The following is a 22,708-nucleotide window of genomic DNA, read 5'->3' on the forward strand; positions in this document are numbered from 1 at the left end:
AGTTCACAACAACAGTGTATGTTTAACTTACATGAGTTCACAACAAGAGTGTATGTTTAACTTACATGAGTTCACAACAAGAGTGTATGTTTAACTTACATGAGTTCACAACAAGAGTGTATGCTTAACAATTTAATGAATGGATGACTATTAGGACAAGAATGATGAATAAATAGTATTAGTGTTTACAAGTGAAACATATTATTCAAATGAGATATATCACACCTTAGGCTCGGTGACACAATTTGATCAAGAATAGACGGGCCTGCTATCGAAAGAGGTTCTATCCAAAGAAAAAGACAGAGAGGAATGGAGAAAGACGGTTGACTAATCTTGTGTGGAGCCCCAACGGTCCAAAAGACTAAGGGATAACTGAAAGGCGGTGAAAGGCGGTTGGTCGTTGTGCTGGCCTCGTGACACCCTGCTTGTTAACCGGTCAAAGAAACATATGACCTTAACATCATCTGCCCTGTAGAACGCACAATAACATGAAAACCTAGTTTAACTGTCTGCATCTTAGAAATGACTGCACACACAACAGAACATCAAGTCCACTTGTTGGAAGGTAATTTAATATCCTTACGTTCAGTAAAACAATTGCTGTCAAGAGTGTTTTATATTTTAGCAAAACCTCTTTGTATTTCAAATTAAGTCTTGATATTAGTGTTTCTAATGGCGTTGAGCCTGTTCATTCATAAATGTTGTCATCATAAAGTTGATGAAAACATTAATATTTTTACTACATTTGTTTGCACAGGATTCCATCAATAGTTGCTTTCTATCTGACTTATTTTCTGTTGCTTCGTTTTCGATTCTTTTGATTCCAATCAACACGTTGCTAAACTTCAAGATAATAATTGTGATTTGTCAAGGACTTCGTGGCGTTACCAACCTGAGACCATGCAACATTTCCATTCAAACAATAAAAATGTATGTATCGTATGTGACTGGATATGTCATCTACAGGACTTTGAACGTTGTTGCTGGTCCCTTCATAGATCGATACGAACATATTCACACTAACGTCGATCTCTATAAGAAATAAAGGCCTTAAGTTTCTTCTTTATCGTTTAGTGTGTATAAGGAATTAATGTCCACTAGAAGCACTCTAGACGCGGATGTAGACTATTTACGACAATGATTGACATTAGTATAAGACTTTAACAAAATATAAGATGATGTTCTTATTCAATGGCGAGGCTCAAAGTGTTGCTTTGAATAAGAATAGTATAACTAGCATCTTAAAACAATTTACTAGCACTCATGCTCCTTTTCCAAGGCCCTACCGGTCCTATTGGGTACCTGCGCACCTGCCCATAGAGCAGTGGCGTAGCTAGGGTGGAGGGAGGAGGGGGAGAATTTGAAAATCACCCCTGCCCCCACTTGAGAGTGTTTTTTTACATTAAAAATTAAATATTACGCAAAATGCAGGGGCCCCAAAAGAAGTCAAGCCACCCGGCCCCCAAAAGATGGAAAATTCCTAGCTACGCCCCTGCCATAGAGCCAGTCCGCCCCTAATGCACTTCCAATCCTTTTATTTACCTCTTCTTTTTCTGTTATGTAGTGCTTGAGTAAAAACTGTCACTGAGTAAAAGATTGCGTGGTGAAAGCTTTTTTTTTTTTAGGGAAAGAAACTCATTATTACTGCAATAACTCCCAGTACTGCAAAATGTATCTCCCTTTTTTCTACGTATTAATAGTTGTGCAAAGTTTCAACCATAAACTTATGTATTGTATCTAGACAGGACATGGACATCTATTAAAACTACAAAAAATGTGAATTTTTTTTTAAGTTGAAACAAGGCGTTGTTTTGTAAAGTAGTTACAAGAAGTAAAGTTTATTTTCAACCCTAACCTATGTAACATATAATTTAATTTTTAGCATAATAATGTCAGTTTAATTAAAATTTCAGAGAACTGAAAAATACAAAGATATATAGGAAAAAAAGCGACTTCTGGCCCAATACTTTTTAATCAAAGAAACGAAACGGACTAGTCCAACAAACCCTATTGAACATCAAAAATAATACTCTCGTCTCATAGTTATTATCTTCCAATTTTTAGATACATAATCTAGAAAGATCTAGGTAACCAATCTATTTAAATATACATAAGATGATATAAATCAACATGAATTATTTCGATCTAGGATTTTTGAAACAATGGAAACTAACAGGAAATAGCTTTGTTTCATATATTAGCGTGAATATATAGTTCTGTGATTAATAGCCCATTCAAAAGAAAATCCGAGAAACAATTTGCATTATTTCTAAACTTTGAAAACTAAAGATCATCACTTTTCTAAGACAGAAAGGATTAATTGAGGTGACTTCCCTTAGAGCTTACAAAATGAGTTACGTACATAAAAATCTAAATATATAAGTCTGTGAATCGACCAGCCGCAGATAAGAATCTGTTCCCGCTTTCCAGTCTAGATATAATATATAAGTCTATGGATGCATATTCTATTATTGGCCTAACGAAGGTCTCGATTTTATTCGTTTTTGTTTTCAAGATATACGTTGATCTAGCAGTTCTCCGCTAGACTTCCCAGCAGGCTGAAAAGAGGGGGGGGGGACGAACAGGATTTTTTTTTTTACATGACGTCGTCACAAATTAAAGTTTGAGAAAACTCTAACAATATGACTTCATTAATAGATGCGTTTAAACTACCTATGAACAAGAATATACAGATCAGTTAGGTTAGGGGACGAAGTCCAGACCATTAGTGACTTGAATAAAGTTTAATGCACAAAAGCCTCAGTAGAGTCTCTGTCCGTAATGAGATGTTGTTGTCTCGAAGACCTAACACAAACTGACTAATAATACGATACATAAACTAGAACCCACAAATCCGTGACGTCACTAAATGTCGCGTTCAAGGTCCGTCAACTAAGGTGCGTCTCAATACTGTCTAATAGATTCCTGCCCCCCCCCCTTTTTTTCCGCCCTTAAAAAAAATATGTCAATATTTTTCTATTACTGTCTTTACTGTAATGAACTACTTAAGAGGTATTTAAAAAATGCATTGTATTTTTAAATGCAGAAATGGAATGAATTCCTACATGGATAATAAAGATTGTTAATATTATTATAATTACTATTACAATTTATTATTATATGGTCTTATCAACGTAAGTGAACAGAAAAAAAAAAGAAAAAAGTTTGAAGCGAATTGTATTATTTTTATTTTACTTATATAAATAAATTAATGAACGTAAATGCAATTCTTGAAAACATCAACAGCGCAGCACCTGTCACAACAGGGGGGGGGAGGGGGGGGGCTAAAGACGACTGAAGTACTAGAGTAGCAGTATCTTATTTAAATCTAGCTTTATTTTACTCTCAAGCTCTGAGCTCATCAAGGGAGGTTATTGAAGCCCTGTGATACACGTTGACATTATTCCTTAGCCAATAGAAAGTCGAAGCATTTCTCAGGAGCTCTCCAGCCTTGACGTTCAAAGTGAAGCCTCTTCTGTTCATCTGGAGGACCACGTCTGCTAGAGGCTTTGTGTTCACGTGAGACAAACCATTTTGTCCTGTGGAAGAAAAAAAAAACAAGAATAGCTTTACGTGGCCACTAAAAAAACTTTTTTTCTTCTTTTTCTTCGTTCTCATTGTTATGTTGGAGCGTTCATATGACTAGACCAATACATGAGATGAACTGCGCTTTGGTCTCCCAATCAGGGAGCTCTCTGTATAGTTTTCTTTCTATTGGGGTGATTTAGGGTCATTGTCTTATACGGGCCTCTTGGTAAAGAGAGCAGTTTTGGAGGACGTGGTCGGCATTCTCTGATGACACTCCACATGGGCAGATTTCACTGGTTCCAATTTTGAGCTTCCGGTACATGTGTTGTCGCATTCTGTTGTGTCCGGTCCTGAGTCGAAAGATTAGACGTTGGTCTTGTCGGGATAGCTTATAGTAAGCGTCATCTTTCTTGTGATTTGGATGAGACCTCGTCCATTTCTCATTTATTTTATTTACAATTAATTTCTTCATTTCTTCTGGATAGAGTGTAGAGTTTATTTGTGAGTTAGTTCTCCCACTCTTGGCGAGTGTGTCAGCCTTCTCATTTCCTTCTAGTTCTATATGAGCTGGTATCCATTGAATAAAAAAAAAACAAAAAAAACTTTGATGTTTCGTTGTTCACACGATCTATTCAGTGGCGTAGCTACGTACCAATGGGCCTGGAGTCAAGAATATGTTGGTGGGCTCCCATCTCCCTCCATAAGAGAAATTTAAGATGAGGCGAAAAATGTAATTGTATATATCGATAAACCAAAAGACATTTCATTTTTTTTTTTTGTTACTTGACAGTAGTGTACCTTTTATATAAGTAACAAACAGAATAAGAAAAAAAAAACACACACAAAGCTTATCTAATGGAAAGAAAAGCTAACTGCTGCCATTTCTCTCAATATGGCAGGATTTATTCCCCTGTCTGCATTATAAAAAAAAAATAATTACTACTAATTGATTAACTAATTGTTGCTTAGTTGGTTGTTGTTTTTTGTTGTTGTTTTTGTTTGGATTCATTTGTATCTTGTCAGACTATGAATAACTTTGCAAAATTTAACATGATACGAGAATGGGATGAAAAAGCGTTACGAAACGCCTTGAAGGGAATAAATATGTATCCAGATCCCCTATTAGGTAGCATTTATTTGTATCATTTCAATATCAAACAAAATTACCAATAATTAGTGAATAAATTGGTTAATATTTTGATTGGTTCATGTTTTGTCAAGTATAATGAGTAATGATGAAAAGCTTCAACTTGATCTGAGAATGGGAAGTGACAGAAACAAAATGTGTATTTTACATCATTCAAAGTTCTGAAACAACAGCTACTTTTTTTTCCGAAAGTGAACCATTTAATTTTTAAAATAAACTATGCAAGCAGATGTTTCATAAAATTACACCACTTTTAAATGAAAAGCTTCAGGGGGGGGGGGGTAAGTTTTTAAGAAGGAGACATAGATTGGAGCAGTGGTTAAAAAAATGCATCTAAGTTCATAATGAAAAAAGTATTAATGTCTCATTTTAAAATATATTTTCCATTTATTAATTAGCTCATTTAATGAAATACTGGTTCAAATGTTGTTTTTAAAAAAGATTTTTGATACGAACTTCGCTTTAGTTGTAAGTTAAAAATAATATAGACATACGAAAAAAAATGTAATCTTCATCAAACATATCACACCTCAAGCCAACATAATAACCACTCGGCTAATGAGGCGCTAATGACTATAGAAGATTGAATAGTTATGTATTGTTTTTATCTTATTTACTTTTAAGCTCATACCACCACTTCGGTCAATTACAATTTCTTTCCCTTGTTTGAGATACCAAACAAAATTATTAATTTCCAATTTGCAACATTAAAGGTTAAATCAGATTTTCAATAGCTAATAGTGTTTTTTTATGTAAACGTGACGGACAGACCGACCAACAGACAAAACGCATTGATGGGGGCACTAAACAAAAAATAAATAAAATCTGATTATTTAATAATTTTGCGGGAACTAGTTTACTTCCATGTCTTGACGCCGCCGTAACGCTACTGAACGAGATTCGCTGGACAATTAGTCCATTTTAAAAAATGTGCGTGATATTTACATACGAAGTGCATTCTTAGCCTTAATAAACAAACATAAATGTTTTCTTTTAATTTTAGTAGCTAGTTGATCAGAAAAACACCTCTAACTAATATTTGTATTTGTTGTGAACATTTCTTGTACATTTTATAAATATACTAGACTTAGTGATACTGAAAATTAAAAAAATATATATCTTTCTTTGTTAACATAGTTTAACATTATCTCCCTTACATTTATGCTTTGTTTTAGATTTAGTGTATTTTTATGAAAAAAAATTGCTTGCATAATTAATTTTATAGACTAAACAGTTTGCTTTTAGAAAACCAAAAGTAGCCCTTGCACATAAACTTTGCAAGCCGCATCGCATAGTGAAATAATATTTTCATTTCTCTTCTGTTTTTTTTTAGATCTGAGTGTGACAGACGGACATTTTGCACAAACGAAAAAAGGAAATTACGCATTTATTACAAACCTGCCAGTCTTTAATTAAATCGACAAATAAATGAACAAATAAATGCCGCCCATACTAATTGGAGACCTTAGGGGACTGCCTAGTTTGCCCATGCCTAAGGCTGGCCTTGTCCCTTGTTTCAGAAGCCTACCACTTATATGTGTTTATATTCATCATAATGCTTAATACTTTTATAACTGCATCATTATACTGCGGCCATTAGGATGTGTAACTCTAAGATTAAAGTCAGTTGTTATCAACAGGATTTGTTCCTCACCTGGGCTTGCCCAGCTTAATATCAAGCCTTCTCTCGCGTGCCGGGCCAAATTGTCCAGGTAAGTGTCCTCGTACTGGGGCGGTATGTGTTCGCCGACCTCTATACTCAGCACCCAGTCAAAGATGGGCACATCGTACTGGGGGGATGTCAGATCTAAGAATTTTACCTGAAAAGTACAATAAATCACATGACTACGCAGAGACCCAATGATCAATGGGCGTTTTATTACATTTCGAAAGGTTTCGCCATTCAGAAGGAAGAAATGAGCCAGTTGTTTCACCTGATAAGAAATGAATCAATAATTCCTAAAGCAGCTGTGACCACGTGTGTTGTGGACTTTTAAACATGTGGCGTTGACATTTCGACATGTGGTGTGGACATTTGGAAGTGTAGTGTTGATATTGGGTAGTGTGGTACGAATGTTTGGACATGTGTGGACATTTGAAATCGTATTGTGGACATTTGGACGTGTGGCTTGGACATTTGGACGTGTGTTGTGGGCCTTTGGACGTTTTGACGTGTGACTTGCGAATATTTGAAAAGATTTATATGTCCATGCATTACAGTCTATATGAAACCATAACGTGATTGATTATAAATGAATATTGCTTCAAACAATCTTTCCCAAACTGTATGTCAGTACGTAGTCTGTGGCTAAAACAAAAAAAAACAAGACGGTACAATCAACTATCAGTTAGACCTCCATTATAGCAAGTAATATCAATCCGAAATGCACCGTTCTCTGTAGCACTGAATAGAATAATCATCTTTAAATAAATATAGGCAACAAATGCCACAATATTATTTTTTTGCTTTAGTAGCATTTTCTTGTTTGCGTGACCCATTATTTAGTTTAGCAAATTTAATTAGAATAAGGAAATTATTTTTTAAGTAGTAATTTGTAACAACTAAGTTGAGTCTGTCCGAACCCGTAAAGAGAGAGAATTCTTTCTTCATAAATGTATTTACCATGAACCTATTAAAGTGTCAACTGCATGAAATAACTGCAGAAATAAAGGAACTGTTCCTCTATATAGTTAAACCGTGTTGTGTTCTAAGAGACGCAGCAGACAGAAAGACATTGAATGCCACATAAAACACGACCTAAATTGTGACAAGTTTAGAATAGCTTAAATAAAAAAGCAGGTTTTTTTAATCAATCATTCTGTCGTTTATTTAGATTAGCTACGGACAGACAACACAGACTACATCTCTTTGTTGGATGAAAAAAAAAATCGAATAAGCCTCTATTGTTATACAGTGTTCTTGAGTCTTTGTGAAAAGCATAGACTATATATATACAGGACTGCCAACACTAAGGGTAACTAAGCATAAGTTTCGTTCAACTCCAAAATGTGAGCCGAGGTACTTCCGGTATAAACTTATTTTATGACATTCACGATGTTTGAATGATAATGCCAGCTTTGATAATATATTTCTCTTTTCATCATATTTGACAATTTCTTTTTACATTGTATACTATTAATATTAGTTAAATAAGCGATTAATGAAATAGTCAATACTAAGACTAAGACTAAGACTAAGACTGCTTTATTGATCCTTACGGAAATTTGTTGTGATTACAAGGACTCATTTCTCATATAAAGACAACACAAAAGAAAAATACACATAAATACAAAAGACAACATAGAGAGTTCATTCAGCGACTACACACAGGTATCTTGGTGCATTTCATGTTCCCTGATCAATGAGTGGCGGTGATAGAGTCTGACCGAGTGAGGTTCGAACGAGTTTTTTGTACCGCTCCGTTCTTGTTTTGATTGACAGCAGTCGCCCACTTCGCGACGACCTAGAGTAGTTCTGATGTCTTCCAAGATTTTTTCGATTTTTCTTAGGCACGTTTGTTCAAAAAGTTCCTTTAAATGTGGTAATGTTGTGAGTGTAATTTTTGATGCTTTTTTAATGATGTTTTCTATACGTCGCAACAGTTTAGATGAGGCGTTTCCTTGCCAACAACTTATTCCGTATGTTAGCAGATTTTGTATAGTCGCGCCGTAAAATGTCTCAAGGATCTTCTTGTTTAATTTAAAACTGTTGAGTTTGTATAGAAAAAAGAGTCGCTGGGCTGTTTTCTTTGTCAGAGTTCCAAGGTGGTCTTCCCATGAAAGCTTGTTGATGATAACGCCTAGATATTTATATGCCTTTACTTGTTCTATAGATGTAGTGTTTATTTGCAGTTCACGTATAGTTTGTTTTTTCTTTCTAAAATCTATTATAAGTTCTTTAGTTTCTGTTACATTCAGTTCTAGAAAGTTGTCGGTGCACCAGTTTGTAAACTCTTCTATCGAGCTTCGATACTGAGTTTCGTCTCCTGAAATAAGACTATGGCAGTATCATCAGCGAATTTAATGAGTTTAACTGAGTCATAGATGCTTCTTATGTCATTAGTGTAAAGAGTGTATAGTACAGGAGAAAGTACACAACCTTGTGGAGCACCCGTACATTGTACTCGAGTTGACGATTTGGTGTTGTTGACTTTAACATACTGGGGCCGTTGGGTTAAAAAGTTTAGAACCCATGCTTGTAAGTAAGGGCTTACATTTAAGTTACTCAGTTTGTTTATCATTAGATGTGGCTGTATGGTATTCAAAGCCGATGAGAAATCTACGAAGAGGACATATGTGCATATGCATATGTTTTGGGTATATCGAGATGTTTATAAAGCTGGTCCAAAAGCAATAGAATGGCATCCTCAGTTCCTCTATCTCCTTTGTATGCAAATTGGTGAGGGTCTAGGCTGTTATTGACTTTTGCTACAAGTTGTTTAAGCATATATTTTTCAAAACATTTCATAACAATATGTGTTAGTGCTACTGGGCGGAAATCATTTAAGCAATCTATTTTTGGTTTCTTAGGCACTGGTATGATTTCTGAAGTTTTCAAGATGTGTGGAATTTGCAATGACTGGTTAAAGATATGACAGAAGATAGAAGAAATTTGCTCCGCACATAGCTTGATCAGCTTGCCACTAATTTTGTCTGGTCCAGAAGCTTTTGTTACGTCTACTCTTTTAAATAATAAGGTCACTTCATCCTCAGTTACAAAATTGACGTAGGGCTCTTGTTTTCCTTTGGACAGAGTGTTGAAAAGTTCTTTGTGTAGATCAACAAAATCTTCTTTGTCAAAACGAGAATAAAAATAATTAAGTTCGTTGGCGAATTTCTCATCATCAGCCACTAAAATTTGTTCTCGTTTTGAGGCGCAGCCTGTTATTTTCTTTAATCCCTCCCAGCATTGTTTTGAGTTGTTCTTTGCGAAGAAATTCTCAATTTTTTCTTTGTATGTTTTTTTCCCTTCAATTATTGCTTTTCTCAGTTTATTTTTAGCATTTATAAACTCTTCGTTGCTAGCCTTATACTTTTTTTTCTTTTCAGTAATAGGGTGTTTGATTTTTTTGGTAATCCAGGGCTTATTGTTTCCATAGACTTGTATTGTTTTTGTTGGAATTGTTAACTCCTCGCAGAATGATAGATATTAGTTAACAGTTTCTGTTAGTTCGTTTATGTCTGGACAGTTCTCAATAAAGATTTCCCAGTTAGTTTTCTCAATGCATCCTCGTAGTTTTTCTACAGCCTCTTCAGACCACATCTTGACCGTTTTTATAACTTTCTTTGTAGTTTTAAAAGTATGTTTGTAATTTGGTATAAGATGGCCCAATGCATGGTCAGATTCTCCAAGTGAGAACAAACTTTTACATTTGTAAGCCTGCTTAATGTATATCGAGCGTTCTACCCTGCCTTGTGGGGAGGGAGACATACTGGCAATAGTTTGGCAGTGTGTTGTCAATATTTAGGTTGTTGAAATCTCCAGTTACGATACAAACAGAGTCCGGGTCTTTTGATAGTACATTGTGAAGCACATCAAAAATTATTTCCGGCGCAGTCGCTGTGTCAGCCATCGGTGGCATGTACACAACAACAACACACACCTGGGTGAATTCTCTAGGCAAGTAGTAAGGCCTAAGTGTGACACACATAAGTTCAATGTTAGGGTCACAAATTTTATTCCTGATGTTCACATTATTGGCGTTGCAGTATTCCTTGTTTATATAGATTGCGAGTCCTCCTCCTTTTGACTTCCCACTATTAATTGTTCTGTCTGCTCTATAAACGTAAAATGTATCGAGATCAACAGAAGAGTCGGGTATCGTATCATTGAGCCAGGTTTCAGTGAAACACATTAAGGAACACTCTCTAAATTGATATAATAGGTTATAATACAGTTTTGAGAGTGTCATTTATTACTTAGGTAGCCTATAGGCCTATAATGGGTGATAGAAGTTAAGTCTGTGAGTGAGTCAGCCAAAAAAAAATAACAATAGTGAGTCCCTGAGCCTACACACTGACATCTTTACCAACTTTTATATATATATATATATATATATATATATATATATATATATATATATATATATATATATATATATATATATATATATAGTGATGGGCAAAAGTTAACTAAAAAGTTGCTAACTTTTAGTTTAACTAAAAAAAATTAGTTAAGGCCAAAGTTTAATTAAAAAAAAAAAGTTTAGTGAAAATCCTAGTTTAATTATTTTTTTTTTAGTTACAAACTAAAAAGTTTAATTACAAATTTAACAAACTTTTTTAACATACATACCAATAAATATTTAGATCTATGTAATTTGGAGAATATATATAATGAATAATAGAGATGAGAATAAACTAGAGGGTGCACATGTAATTAGAAAACCTTTTGACCTTTACCCTATAATGGCCGCTATTCCCGCCAATTCAAGGTATTTGAAAGGCGAGAAAAATAAACGTGTTTATTATATTTCTAGCAAGTTTCACTGCTTGATAAATCCTGATAATTCCTTGCTTCTATAGATCTACATTTTGCTGCTTTTTATTAAACACCAGTGTGTTCCTGTATAGCTGCAGGCTATTTTTCTTTACTATAGATCTAAAAGAAATGTCGACTCTTTTTATTTTAAAACTTTTTACTAGATAGATCTAGACTGAGTTAGAGTCTAGTGACGTCTAGTCTATTACTACTATTAGATCTATAGATCTAGTCATAATAGTCTATATTTAATTATTTTAGTCTGAAGTAGAGTCTAACTCTTAGTAGTCTTAGATCTAGATGTAAATTTAAAATTTGGTAACTTTATTAGACTAGATCTATTAGTTTAAGTTTAGAGATTCTACTATTCTAGAATTAGATCTAGATTATTCTAGATTACATATTATACTAAGACCTAAGATGCATAGATGATAGATCTATAAGGACTATAATACTAACTAATAATAGTCGTCACTACTAGAATCTAGATCTAATACTAAATTAACTAAATCTAGACTAGATCTATATCTACTTCTATTATAATTATACTTATATCTACTATCTAGATCTAGTATGATCTACTAGAGTATATAGATCTAATTACCCATATCTAGTTATAATCATAATTATAATAATCTAAAATATCTAGAGTTACTAAGATATCTACGAGACTCTATCTAGATTTTAGATCTAGTAGTAGTAGTATCAGTAGTAACTAGTATTTCTTAGATTATTTTTAGATTAAAATATTAATTATTTGATCTAGGTCTAGTAGCTAGATCTAATTCTAGATCCAGATTATATTTCTGATCATTTCGTTTGTAGAAGATATTAGATCCAGAATATTCTAGAATCTAGAGTTAGTTAGAGAGTCAACATGCAGTTTTATCATTACTTCTAAAGGTAACTTATATTAGAACTTGGACAATTACTTCTAATTTCTTACTATAATAGTATCATTCTAGTGATTCTATTAAGATCTACATCTATCCCATAAAGACATTTAAATCTTTTTTCATGTGCACAAATAAATGTTTATTACATTTTGCTAAAGAGATTGGTTGTGCTTTATATTTTTCATGTTTGGCTGTTTCGTCCTTAAAAAAGGTCAAAATAGTTAGTAAAAGTTTAACTAAAGTTTCTTAGTTTAGTTTAACTAATTTTTTCAATTTGTGATTAACTAAAAGTTTAAATACTTTTTTTTTAGTTCAAACTTAGTTTTAACTAACAAAAATTTAGTTTAGTTCCCATCACTATATATATATATATATTAATGGAGAATGAAGCCATTAAAAATTACAAGCAATCGTGTATTTATGACTTATTGAAAAATATGAATAAAACTTTCAGCTAATTAAATCCTAAATAACATCCAATTATTCTAAAAGCCATAAAAAAAAATTGATTGTTACAAATTTTTTCTTCACTTAATAGAATTCTAGAATCATTGTTCCTACTTCAATAAAAATTAATTGTACACGTAGTAAACATGTAAACTTTGACCCAGACTTAGTGACCTATGGCTATAAACTATATCTACATATACGACCATACAGACTACTATCATTTGTTTTAGGAAAAAAGTGCTTAATGGGTTTTTAATTATATATATATAAACTAGTTAGAACATTATCTATGTAAATGCTCTTTTTTTAAGTTGGTAAATCAGATTTTGTTGTTATAAAATCTGGCTATGTCTATCGCACTGTTACCAAAATTATGACTAAGAAATATTTTGAACGTAGTGTTTATCTTTAGTAATGGTTTCTTTATATAGTAAACTAATTCACCGGAAGTCATTCTTCTAACACTACACTGCAATCAAGGACGCCTCGGTGTACGGGACTTATTTAATTGAATAATATAGGTGTGGTGCGCACAGTTGGCAGTCCTGTATATATATAGTCTATGGTGAAAAGTCATGTGTACTTTGGAGGTAGGCCTACTTGTATACCAGTGACCAGCTGATAGTAATACATCTTTATTTCTTATACGCAAACATTATACAGACATATTGAAGATACCTGCTGCGTCTGTCCTACATTATTCGAGGGCAATAGTGAAGGCTAAAAATAAAAAGATAATTTTAGGTGAGGTGTTTCCACGCTGCCTTCTCAGCACTGGAGGAACACATCTGCTGTTTGTTTGATACCTACTTCATTTTCCCCTTCACTAAGGCGTTGTCATATTTGGTATTGTTATATGCAATTATATCCTTTTAAACATTGACCATTTTAATAATGGATTATTAGATATATTTTTTTTTTATTTGTGAGAAATGTAGTTGTTATGTTGTTATATTGTCACACGACTTATATTGTCAATACAAATGTAGCCATCGCTTTTACGACTTCAAATAGAATCTTCAGGCCGAGACAATCGTTATAGCAGGCCTGAGCACTGACCTTCAACTTCACAGCCTGGAGGCAGTTTGGACCAATAGCTCGTTGCCACGGGGAAAAAAATACTACCGATCACATGACCTACCAGACCTTTGGTGACGTCCTCAATGTATGGGGCTCCGTCATAAGCTGTATAGTTTCTCACTTCTCCCAGTGAGTCCAGGTATGATTTGTAAGCGCCTGGCCCATCCCCGAAACTGCCCACTGTTTTACCTTTCAGAAATGAGCTTAGGGCATTAGCAAAGCCCTGAAATAAAAAAAAATAATTAAACATATGTTTTTGAAAAATGTAGGAATTGGGTGGTCGAGTGTCTAAGCATCAGAAAGTCGCGGGTTCGAGCCCTGTTTATATGAGGTCACTCAAATCATTGGTGGGATGAGAAAGGGGTGGTTGTTTGTTGTGCTGGCCAAATAACAGCCTTTGACAAAGAACCGAAGAACGAGAGGAAGTGGACTATTAGCTTCTAGGAAGTTCTGAGACTCAAAGGGATACAATTATCTGTAGAAAAAGAAAAGATAACAGAATGTGTGATAGGGTTTGATAACGAATGGAAGGATGGACAGAGGAAGGAGACGAGTGTATGGAAAGAGGTGTATATGAGGTATATGAATGAATTAATGGATTAAGCAAATTTGCTGTCAGTAGTTTAACCTAATAGAAGGCAGGAGAGCCGCTGGTCGCCCACTCTTACGTTATACGGATGTATGCAAACGCGACATGAAGCTCTTCAAAATCGACACTAGCAGCTGGGAAGAGGTGGCACTGGACAGATCCACATGGAGAGAGAGCATAAAGGAAGGGTCACGGATTGCATACACTACAGAAGCATAAAGAAGAATGAAAATGCAACGGCGCCTGGTGATTACATATGCTCAACCTGCGATCCCAGCTGTGTATCAAGGATTGGCCTCTTTAGTCACACAAGAAGTTGCAAAGGGAAAAGATCGTCTCTCGAGACGTAAAATGCCACAGACAGTTTAACCAAATAAGATTTCTTGGCCAATTAATTGTCGATAACAGTCTATAAGTCGCATTTTGCAAGCATTCTGTGAACCTCTTGTCTCACGTGATCCTCTTGTCTCACGTGATCCTCTTGTCTCACGTGAACCTCTTGTCTCACGTGATCCTCTTGTCTCACGTGAACCTCTTGTCTCACGTGATCCTCTCAGTCATCTTGGCTACTTCTCGACACGTTTCTTTACCTTTTCAGAGTTGTCTACCTTTCTAGTTAGCGTAAGATAAAAAAAGGTGTGTGTTTGTTTGGACAAGGATTAACGTTAGTGTTGTGTGGTCAGCACAACGACCAACACGTCTTCCAGCAACTAATATCAAGAAATGGAGAAGTCTTTACATTCAGAATTTAAAATACCAGCATTTTCAAGACTCTCGTTTAGAACGATGACCAGCTTGACCACCACAATCCCTGAAAGACAAAAATAGATAAAACATTCTTTGAGTGTATAAAGATGCCAAAAAAAAAAGATAATAATTAAATATATAATAATGAGACATTAATGTCTGGAGTGAACGAATGATTAGAGAGAGTGTGTGTGTGAGTGAGAGAGAGAGAGTGTGTGTGAGTGAGGGAAAGAGAGAGAGAGAGAGAGACGTGTCTCGGATTATTCTTAGATTTTATGTATCGTTGAATATCTTGCGATGATCTGTTTTACCTTATCCCACTTGTGCTCTTGGCTGTCTGGACTACTCATTGACCAACACCAACCGCCACGCTGAGATACTCGAGAATCTTCCTTGAGGAACAAAAACAAAAAATAATTGAATCAAGTTTCCTTGACTTTGGTCTAAGTCTCGGTATTCAGACTCCTGAGATTAAGCTGAACCTTGGACAATAGATCACTTCCCCTTGACCGTTTCAACTGTTCATATCTTAAATTATGTCATTGTTCTTGGCTTACAATATGTCATGGAGGCACTGGTGTATCGGGGGGGGGGGGGAGTGGTAGGGGCAATCGCCCCCCATTCGGCATCCTAGGGGAGGGGGGCGGACGAATTTTAGTATAGAAATTAAACAATTTGTATACGAATTTATTACTTATGATAATAATATTTACTAATTATTTATATTTAAACCTATTTTTAGATTATTTCGCCTCCCCCCTTCTAGTATGTTGGCCGATTTGGTGGGGTGGGGAGGGGACGATGGCATCAATCCCACCCACCCCCACCCCCCATAAACTTTCGAGTGGGGGAGGCGGTCCAATTTATTAAAGGAAATCACAGCTTGTTAACATAAACATAAGCAATTAAATATCTACATGATTAAACCTTGTTATTGATATTTTAATCGATCTTTATCTTATGTAGTTTTCCTGTTGGCCTATTGGGTGGGGGGGGGGGAGAATACATCTACTGCCCTTACCACCTAAACCCTTTGAGTGGGGTAAGGGAGGTCCTTTGATGGAGAAATCAGAGTTTGTGAACAAAATTAGTTGAATTACCTACTTACTTCCTATGACCAGTCCGGCCCTAATACATATATATGGGGGGAGGGAGAAAAAATCCCCCCAATTTCCCCCCTACCCCCCCCCCCGTGTTATTATACGTTCATCTTTCTTGTGATGTCTCCTGTGATTTGTCTATATATTCGAACTCAGCGCAGACATGACTACAACCCGCACACAGGCGCATGCAATCCACTCATCGCATTCATTCAAGAGACACAAACGAGATAACATAACAATTCCACTCGCACAAAAACGCTGCGCCAAATCGGCTCGCACCAAAACGCTGCGCCTAATATCTACTGGCACCATCATCATTTTGGGTTTCTTAATATAGCTTAAGCTTACAGAAATAACCTACCATTTTCATTTTCAATAGTTCACAATGTTGTTGACCATATAGCCTCAAGATATCATTCAGTCTGTGAGATAAATCATTTCTTTCTTTGAGCAGGATATCGCTGTGTGTATCCTCATGAAGCTTGGAGCTACAGTGAAACAGAAAAATAGATGAAATAGTTCAGGTCAGTGATGGGCAAAAACTCACTTTAAACAATTTGGCGGGCCATAATTTATTTTCATCTAGAAAAAAATAAATTAAATCCAGTATTCGATTTAATATCAAAATTAAACTAATGCGATACATGAAGATGCAATTGTTTGGATAACAGTTTGCCATAATTTAGTTCAATTTTAGGCGTAGTTTTTCTTACGAGTGAACTAAGGTTAATCTATCAAAGCTTTTTCTAAGTATCAATACTGAAAAAAAGCTGCTTATAAATGTATAAAGATGCAAAGATTTCACACATTCTCTAAACATGAGCTATTAAATCTGGAAAACTGGATTTCGCCTGGAAATTGTCTCAAATTATCTTCATAAAACTTACTCTTTTTTCATTGAATTGATCCTCGTGGAATGCGCAAGTCACTTTTAGCTAGATGAATGCGGCAAGTCACTTTTAGCTAGATGAATGTGGCAAGTCACTTTTAGCTAGATGAATGTGGCAAGTCACTTTTAGCTAGATTAATGCGGCAAGTCACATTTAGCTAGATGAATGTGGCAAGTCACTTTTAGCTAGATGAATGTGGCAAGTCACTTTTAGCTAGATGAATGTAGCAAGTCACTTTTAGCTAGATGAATGTGGCAAGTCACTTTTAGCTAGATGAATGTGGCAAGTCACTTTTAGCTAGATGAATGCGGCAAGTCACTTTTAGCTAGATGAATGCGGCAAGTCACTTTTCGCTAGATTATAGTCAAACAGACGAAGTTGATGCTTGAAATCTTGAGTGTAATATCATCAACAAACTAATTTTGTTTTTGTTTCTACCTTATCATTTAATTGGTTCATTGGACAAAAGATTGGGAAAATGGAAAATTCGATTCCATCCCGAATCTTGAAATATGACATATTTTCTCATTCTTCTCATGGAAGAGGGATACTTTTAGATGTTCCGTCTCCTAATTCTTACGAAAACGGTATGGCTGCCTGGTCGTGCGGTTTGCACGCTGGACTGTCGTTTGAATTTATCGATGGTCCCGGGTTCAAACCCTGCTCGCTCCCATCCCCCCTCGTCCTGCGGGAGCTTTGGACTAGGAAGTAAACTATCTTCAACTCTGAAGGAACATCCGAAACATGTAAAACATTTTACAAACAAACATTTTCACTGTCAGCATTAAGTTATCTTATGTTCGTGTAGTAAAGCGCATTAGAACCTACAGATTGTGTGGGATTGGGGTGAGTACCTAAGCGCACTGGAACAAATAATATTTGCAAGCATGACAAACTTTTTACATTGACGACTAGTTTTATATTTCGGAAACGTTTACATGGACTAAACACCCAATCAACAGTCACGTGACTGAGGCATGAGAAACGTTCATCGAAATTTGATACAAACATGTCGTACATCTAACTGTTTGACTTCAGAGTTTTCTGGTTTCTCAAGTTGTATCAAAAGCTTGACTGAAATTATTATTTTTAAGCCTTTTAACACATCCTGTGGCGGACCGGATTTAATCGTTCTGCGGGCCGTAGTTTGCCCACCATGTTTTAGGTCAAGGAAGCCCCGTACTCAGAACAGGGTTCTTTCCTGCACCAATGCTGGGGATTTCTATTGAAGCTACTTGCGCCCGTGATGATGATGAAACAAGATTTGACTCCTATAGACTAAATGTGAGCAAGGTTAGGGTTTAAAGAGCGTACAACACGTAATAAAGGCAATAACTCTACATATATAGCTACATCTCTCAATACATAGCATTTATTTCCGTTTTTCGATACCAAACAAAATAATTAATTACCAATAATTAATTAAATAATTATTCAATTTTTAGATTGATTTATATTTTGTTAGGTGCAATAAATAATTATGTGAAGTTTGAACTTCATCCAAGAATGGGAAGCCGGAGAAATAACCGGTACAAAAATTATACCGGTTCGAACCTGTGACCATTGAAACGACAGTCAAAAGTTGCACACCAACCACTAACCACCAACTACAGCAGCAGAAATGGCTACAAAAGGAGTCATTCATTTGGTAAATTAGAAAAATGTTTATCAAAATAAGTATCAATGATATCGAACAAGAAATACATTTTAATACACTCGTTTTGATGTAATCAACTCACCGAAACACAAAGATAATAGTTACAAGGGAGACAACAAATATAATCACATAAGAATGTCTGCTACTTCTAAGTTGGATAACTCTCTGAAAAAAAAATGGAAACATTTTTTTTAAATAATATATAATAACGGTCTGTGCAATAGGGGTGTACTTCTAAAGCTATACGAGGAAGAAACTTTTATTTAAAAAAATGAGATTAAAAAAAAATTCAGACCACACATCCTCCATACTTTTTTTCAATGAGATTTCTTAGCTCGGAAAGTCTGAATAACGGAATGTTTTGTTTTATTGATTAATAAGAACCACCATGTATAAATATGTGCAAACGAGATTATTATCTGCATCAATTTAAAATGGACGAATGAGGGTTCCTATAAATAAACGGTCCATTTCCCCAACGCTATAAAGAGAATTCAAATTGGGTTATCGCGCTGTATGCAAACATAAAATTCAAGTAAAATATATAGGGAAACAAGGTAAAGTGGTAAAACGGTTGGCTTAAGAACCAAGGGATCACGGGTTTGAATCCTGGGGAAGACTGAGATTCTTAATTTCTGGGTTTTTAGGGCGCCTTTAATTAAACTCTAAACGGTTCCTGACTATAGTTGGGTAAAAGTAAAGGCGGTTGGTCATTGTACTGGCCACATAACACGCCCGTTAACCGTGGGCCCATAGATAGTTGCGTATCATCCTTGGCGGGAAGGGATTCAATGAAACCGGGCCCGCGGCCATTAGGGGCCCACAGCCTGAAGCGTAGCAACAATGGCGCAAAAGGGGCTCATTACGCTTGCGTCCATGACTCATGAACAGTTGGGGCCGTCATGAAAACTTGGGGCACACAAAAGTGAACAAATAAATACACTTTAGTAAAAACCTTTAATAAACAGAATTTATAAATAGCTCCCTCAAAATATTCTGAACGTTGTACCAAAATGTATATTGTCTTCAAAAAAACATCAACTATTGTTTATAGCTTTAATGTAAGGAACTGCTTTCCATCAGGGCATTGTTGTTGTATCCAAAGAAGCCTTTCGCGCTGGTTTCTTACTTTGCTACTTAGAAGGCCAGAAAAATGGTTGTAAATAATATTCGATCTATTTACTGTGAAATAAGGGACGTAGAACTAGATACAAGTTTGTATCAATGTTTCAACGTTTGACACCTAGAAGTAGTTTAGGATTGTAAATGTGGAGAATAGTCGACTAGAAATCATGAAACATTTCTTTATTCATTTGAAACACCGTTAACTTGTTTCATTCTGTTATTGAACAAACATTGACTTTCAATTGGCGTTAGAGTTGAACTTCAAACGTGATTAGATTATTTTACTCTACTTGCATTGGAGTGTCTTTTGGTCAATATACTGATTGTCACATTGGTCTTATTGGGGAGAGGGGGGAGCACCAAAATATTCTTGAACCCGGGCCCACGGGTAACTTACTACGCCACTTGGCCACAGAAACAGATGGCCTTTACAACATCTACCCAGTGTTTCCCAAACTGTGTTCCGCAAGGCCTGAATAGTTAGTGTCACGAACTGCTGGAATAATTAACTTGCAGGCCACCACGTGAATTAATGTCTCTAAAATAAGCAGTATTCCGCTAAATACTCAGATCTGCGAAGTGTCCGTTAGAGAAAAAGTTTGGGAAACACTGATCTACCCTATGGATCGCTAGGATTGAAGAGGAACTTGACAAATACATGGGAACAAAGTGTTACATGTGGTATGCTTATCAATTATTGAGAGAAATAATCGCTGATCTCTCTCTGCACATGAGCAAGATCACTTAGAAAAAAAGCTGTCAGATATTTGACATGCCGGATAAACAACGAGTGTTAAAGAGGCAGACACTCACGACTTCTCTAGTGTAAGTTAGGAATGGGGGGCGCCTTAGAGGAATAGAGGATGGTCCAAACTCAAGTACCTTGGTGAGACTGTCACCCTTACCTTAACCTATGTGATACACTAGCAGACATATATCATGTCGTGATTGTATTTGTACAATTTTTTTTTTTTTTTTTTTTTAGATACTAGACGATTTAGTGGTGGTTATTCTTTGTGTGTGTGTGTGATTAGATTGATGGACGTTTCTAAAACCAAAGTTATGTGTATTATTTACAGGTCAACTAGCATGCCGTTAAACTTGGTTAAACGGAGCCTGAATAAATAGAAAAGTTGAACTATTTAACCAGCTTTATCCCAAGGGATGGAAATGCATATTACGATGTTGCATGTCGGATAGGGAAAGAAGAAGCCTTCTTATCAAAACTATGACCTATTTTGGGAAACAAATAATGAGCTTATTTCATTATCTCATCAACACCACCACTGTCCCAACGGCCACCTACACTTGCCATACCTGGAAGTCATCCAAAAAGGTCGAAAAGAGGCTAAACGTGGCTCAGCAATGATGGCTGAGAAACATATTATGAATAAAATACACAGAACATGCATGTATGTATGTATGTATGTATGTATTTATGTATGTATGTATGTATGGGTGTATGGCCCGCATAGAAATCAAAAGCGTTTGACCAATCTTAATAAAACTTGGCATATATGTTCCTTGGATACTAACTGGAACAATGCCGTATGTAAAGTAGCCCTCAAAACTTAAGACGCTCAAAAATAAAAACAACGTTGCCCAACTCTATGAAACTATTACTATTTCGGGAATCTAGTTCATATAGCCATGTTTACATGAGACAAGATCGAAAGGATCTACATCAAATTTTAAGAACTACACTTTGCAAAGATAGATTTTTTACTTTGACACATTAAAATACAAAGTCCATTCATTTCATTATTTAATAAGATTAACCTTTATATTTGTGTTTCAAAAGCATTTCTACATAAATTAGTTCCTTATATCTGCGAATTTAGACATCCTGACGTGCTTTATATCCAATTCATCGCTCGCTTCTTTCATTAGAGAAGACAGAAAGGTCACACATGCGCAGAGCGAAGGCTCCAAGCACGCGCAGAAAGAAAATCTTTCGAAGCATATATCCAACTCTAGATCTATCTCTAACTCTAGATATAATTCAAAGATGATAAATCTACTTTCTACTTTAACACATGAACATAGAAAATAAATTCCATTCATTTCATATTTTATTCAAATATATGTAGGCCTACAAGCAAATGTTTTTTATTTTTTTTAAATGGATTTAAATCGATTAGCTATTTTTATAGTTCCATTCATATTATTTTTACATTCACGCATTCGCTTTATTTATAGCATTATTATTTCGTTTAATTGTTTCCAAAACACTCTCAGTGACTATATCGACAGTGATACGCACATTACAATCCGCAGGCCGTGGGTAACATATGGCTAGCAAGAAATATAGCCTCAAAAGTTAGGTCTGCTATACCGACACAAGTTCAATTCGCCTATCCGAGGTAAAAAGACATGTACATTTCACATGATTGTGGAATGATCGTCTTCTAATATACAATAACAATCTACTTACCATTCTCGTGATTTTCATGTTATAAATAATCCATCTGAAAATAAACAAAGTCATTACGGAAACTGAACACTTAAGAAATAAGTGATGGCTTAAAATGTCTTCGATGAGTATCTTTAAAACACACACACAAGCACACACACATACACACACACACACACACACACCAATATTACAATTAACTCACTTGGTTTAGTCATAAAATAATAAATTCTTTCACATTGGACCTAGGTTTTGGAAGAAATTTAAATCAAACATCGAATGAAGACTTCAGTATAATCGAGACATCGATAAAGATCATTTTCTTTATTCTTAACTGGCTAGTGTAGACAATAGATAACCAGCTCTGATAACCAAAGTTCAGGACTGCAAACGCCCACTGTAAAACACAACAAAAATCTTTATTTTGTCTTGATAAAAAGTCTTTTTGATAAAGGAATAAGCGCATACACACACACCAACGAAGGAACACATATGAACACACAAGCACACGATCAATCGGACAGATTACTTTTGATAACGACTTCTTCTTCTTCATCGTTCTCATTGTTATGTTGGAGTGTTCATATGACTAGACCAATACA

The 22,708-nt window shown here is 35.4% G+C and overlaps 1 protein-coding gene across 2 annotated transcripts; it reads right to left on the reverse strand.

Moving 5' to 3' along the window:
* Positions 1–3,214: 3,214 nt before the first annotated feature.
* LOC106052125 (uncharacterized) lies at positions 3,215–22,505 on the reverse strand. Of its 2 annotated transcripts, none has more exons than XM_056019571.1 (8): positions 22,312–22,505; positions 22,128–22,161; positions 18,651–18,733; positions 16,383–16,509; positions 15,230–15,310; positions 13,644–13,805; positions 6,330–6,495; positions 3,215–3,539 (listed from the first exon to the last, which is right to left on the reverse strand). In XM_056019571.1, exons 2-8 carry the CDS (start codon positions 22,143–22,145, stop codon positions 3,346–3,348), a joined length of 831 nt encoding a protein of 276 aa, XP_055875546.1. In that variant the 5' UTR covers positions 22,146–22,161; positions 22,312–22,505; the 3' UTR covers positions 3,215–3,345. The 2 variants fall into 2 exon arrangements, with proteins under 2 accessions (XP_055875546.1, XP_055875545.1); XM_056019570.1 differs by having other exon boundaries at positions 3,216–3,539; positions 15,230–15,306; positions 16,379–16,509; positions 22,312–22,504.
* Between the last annotated feature and the right edge of the window lie 203 nt (positions 22,506–22,708).

This window comes from Biomphalaria glabrata, chromosome 2 (genome assembly GCF_947242115.1).
Source record: "Biomphalaria glabrata chromosome 2, xgBioGlab47.1, whole genome shotgun sequence".
Lineage (NCBI taxonomy): Eukaryota > Metazoa > Mollusca > Gastropoda > Planorbidae > Biomphalaria > Biomphalaria glabrata.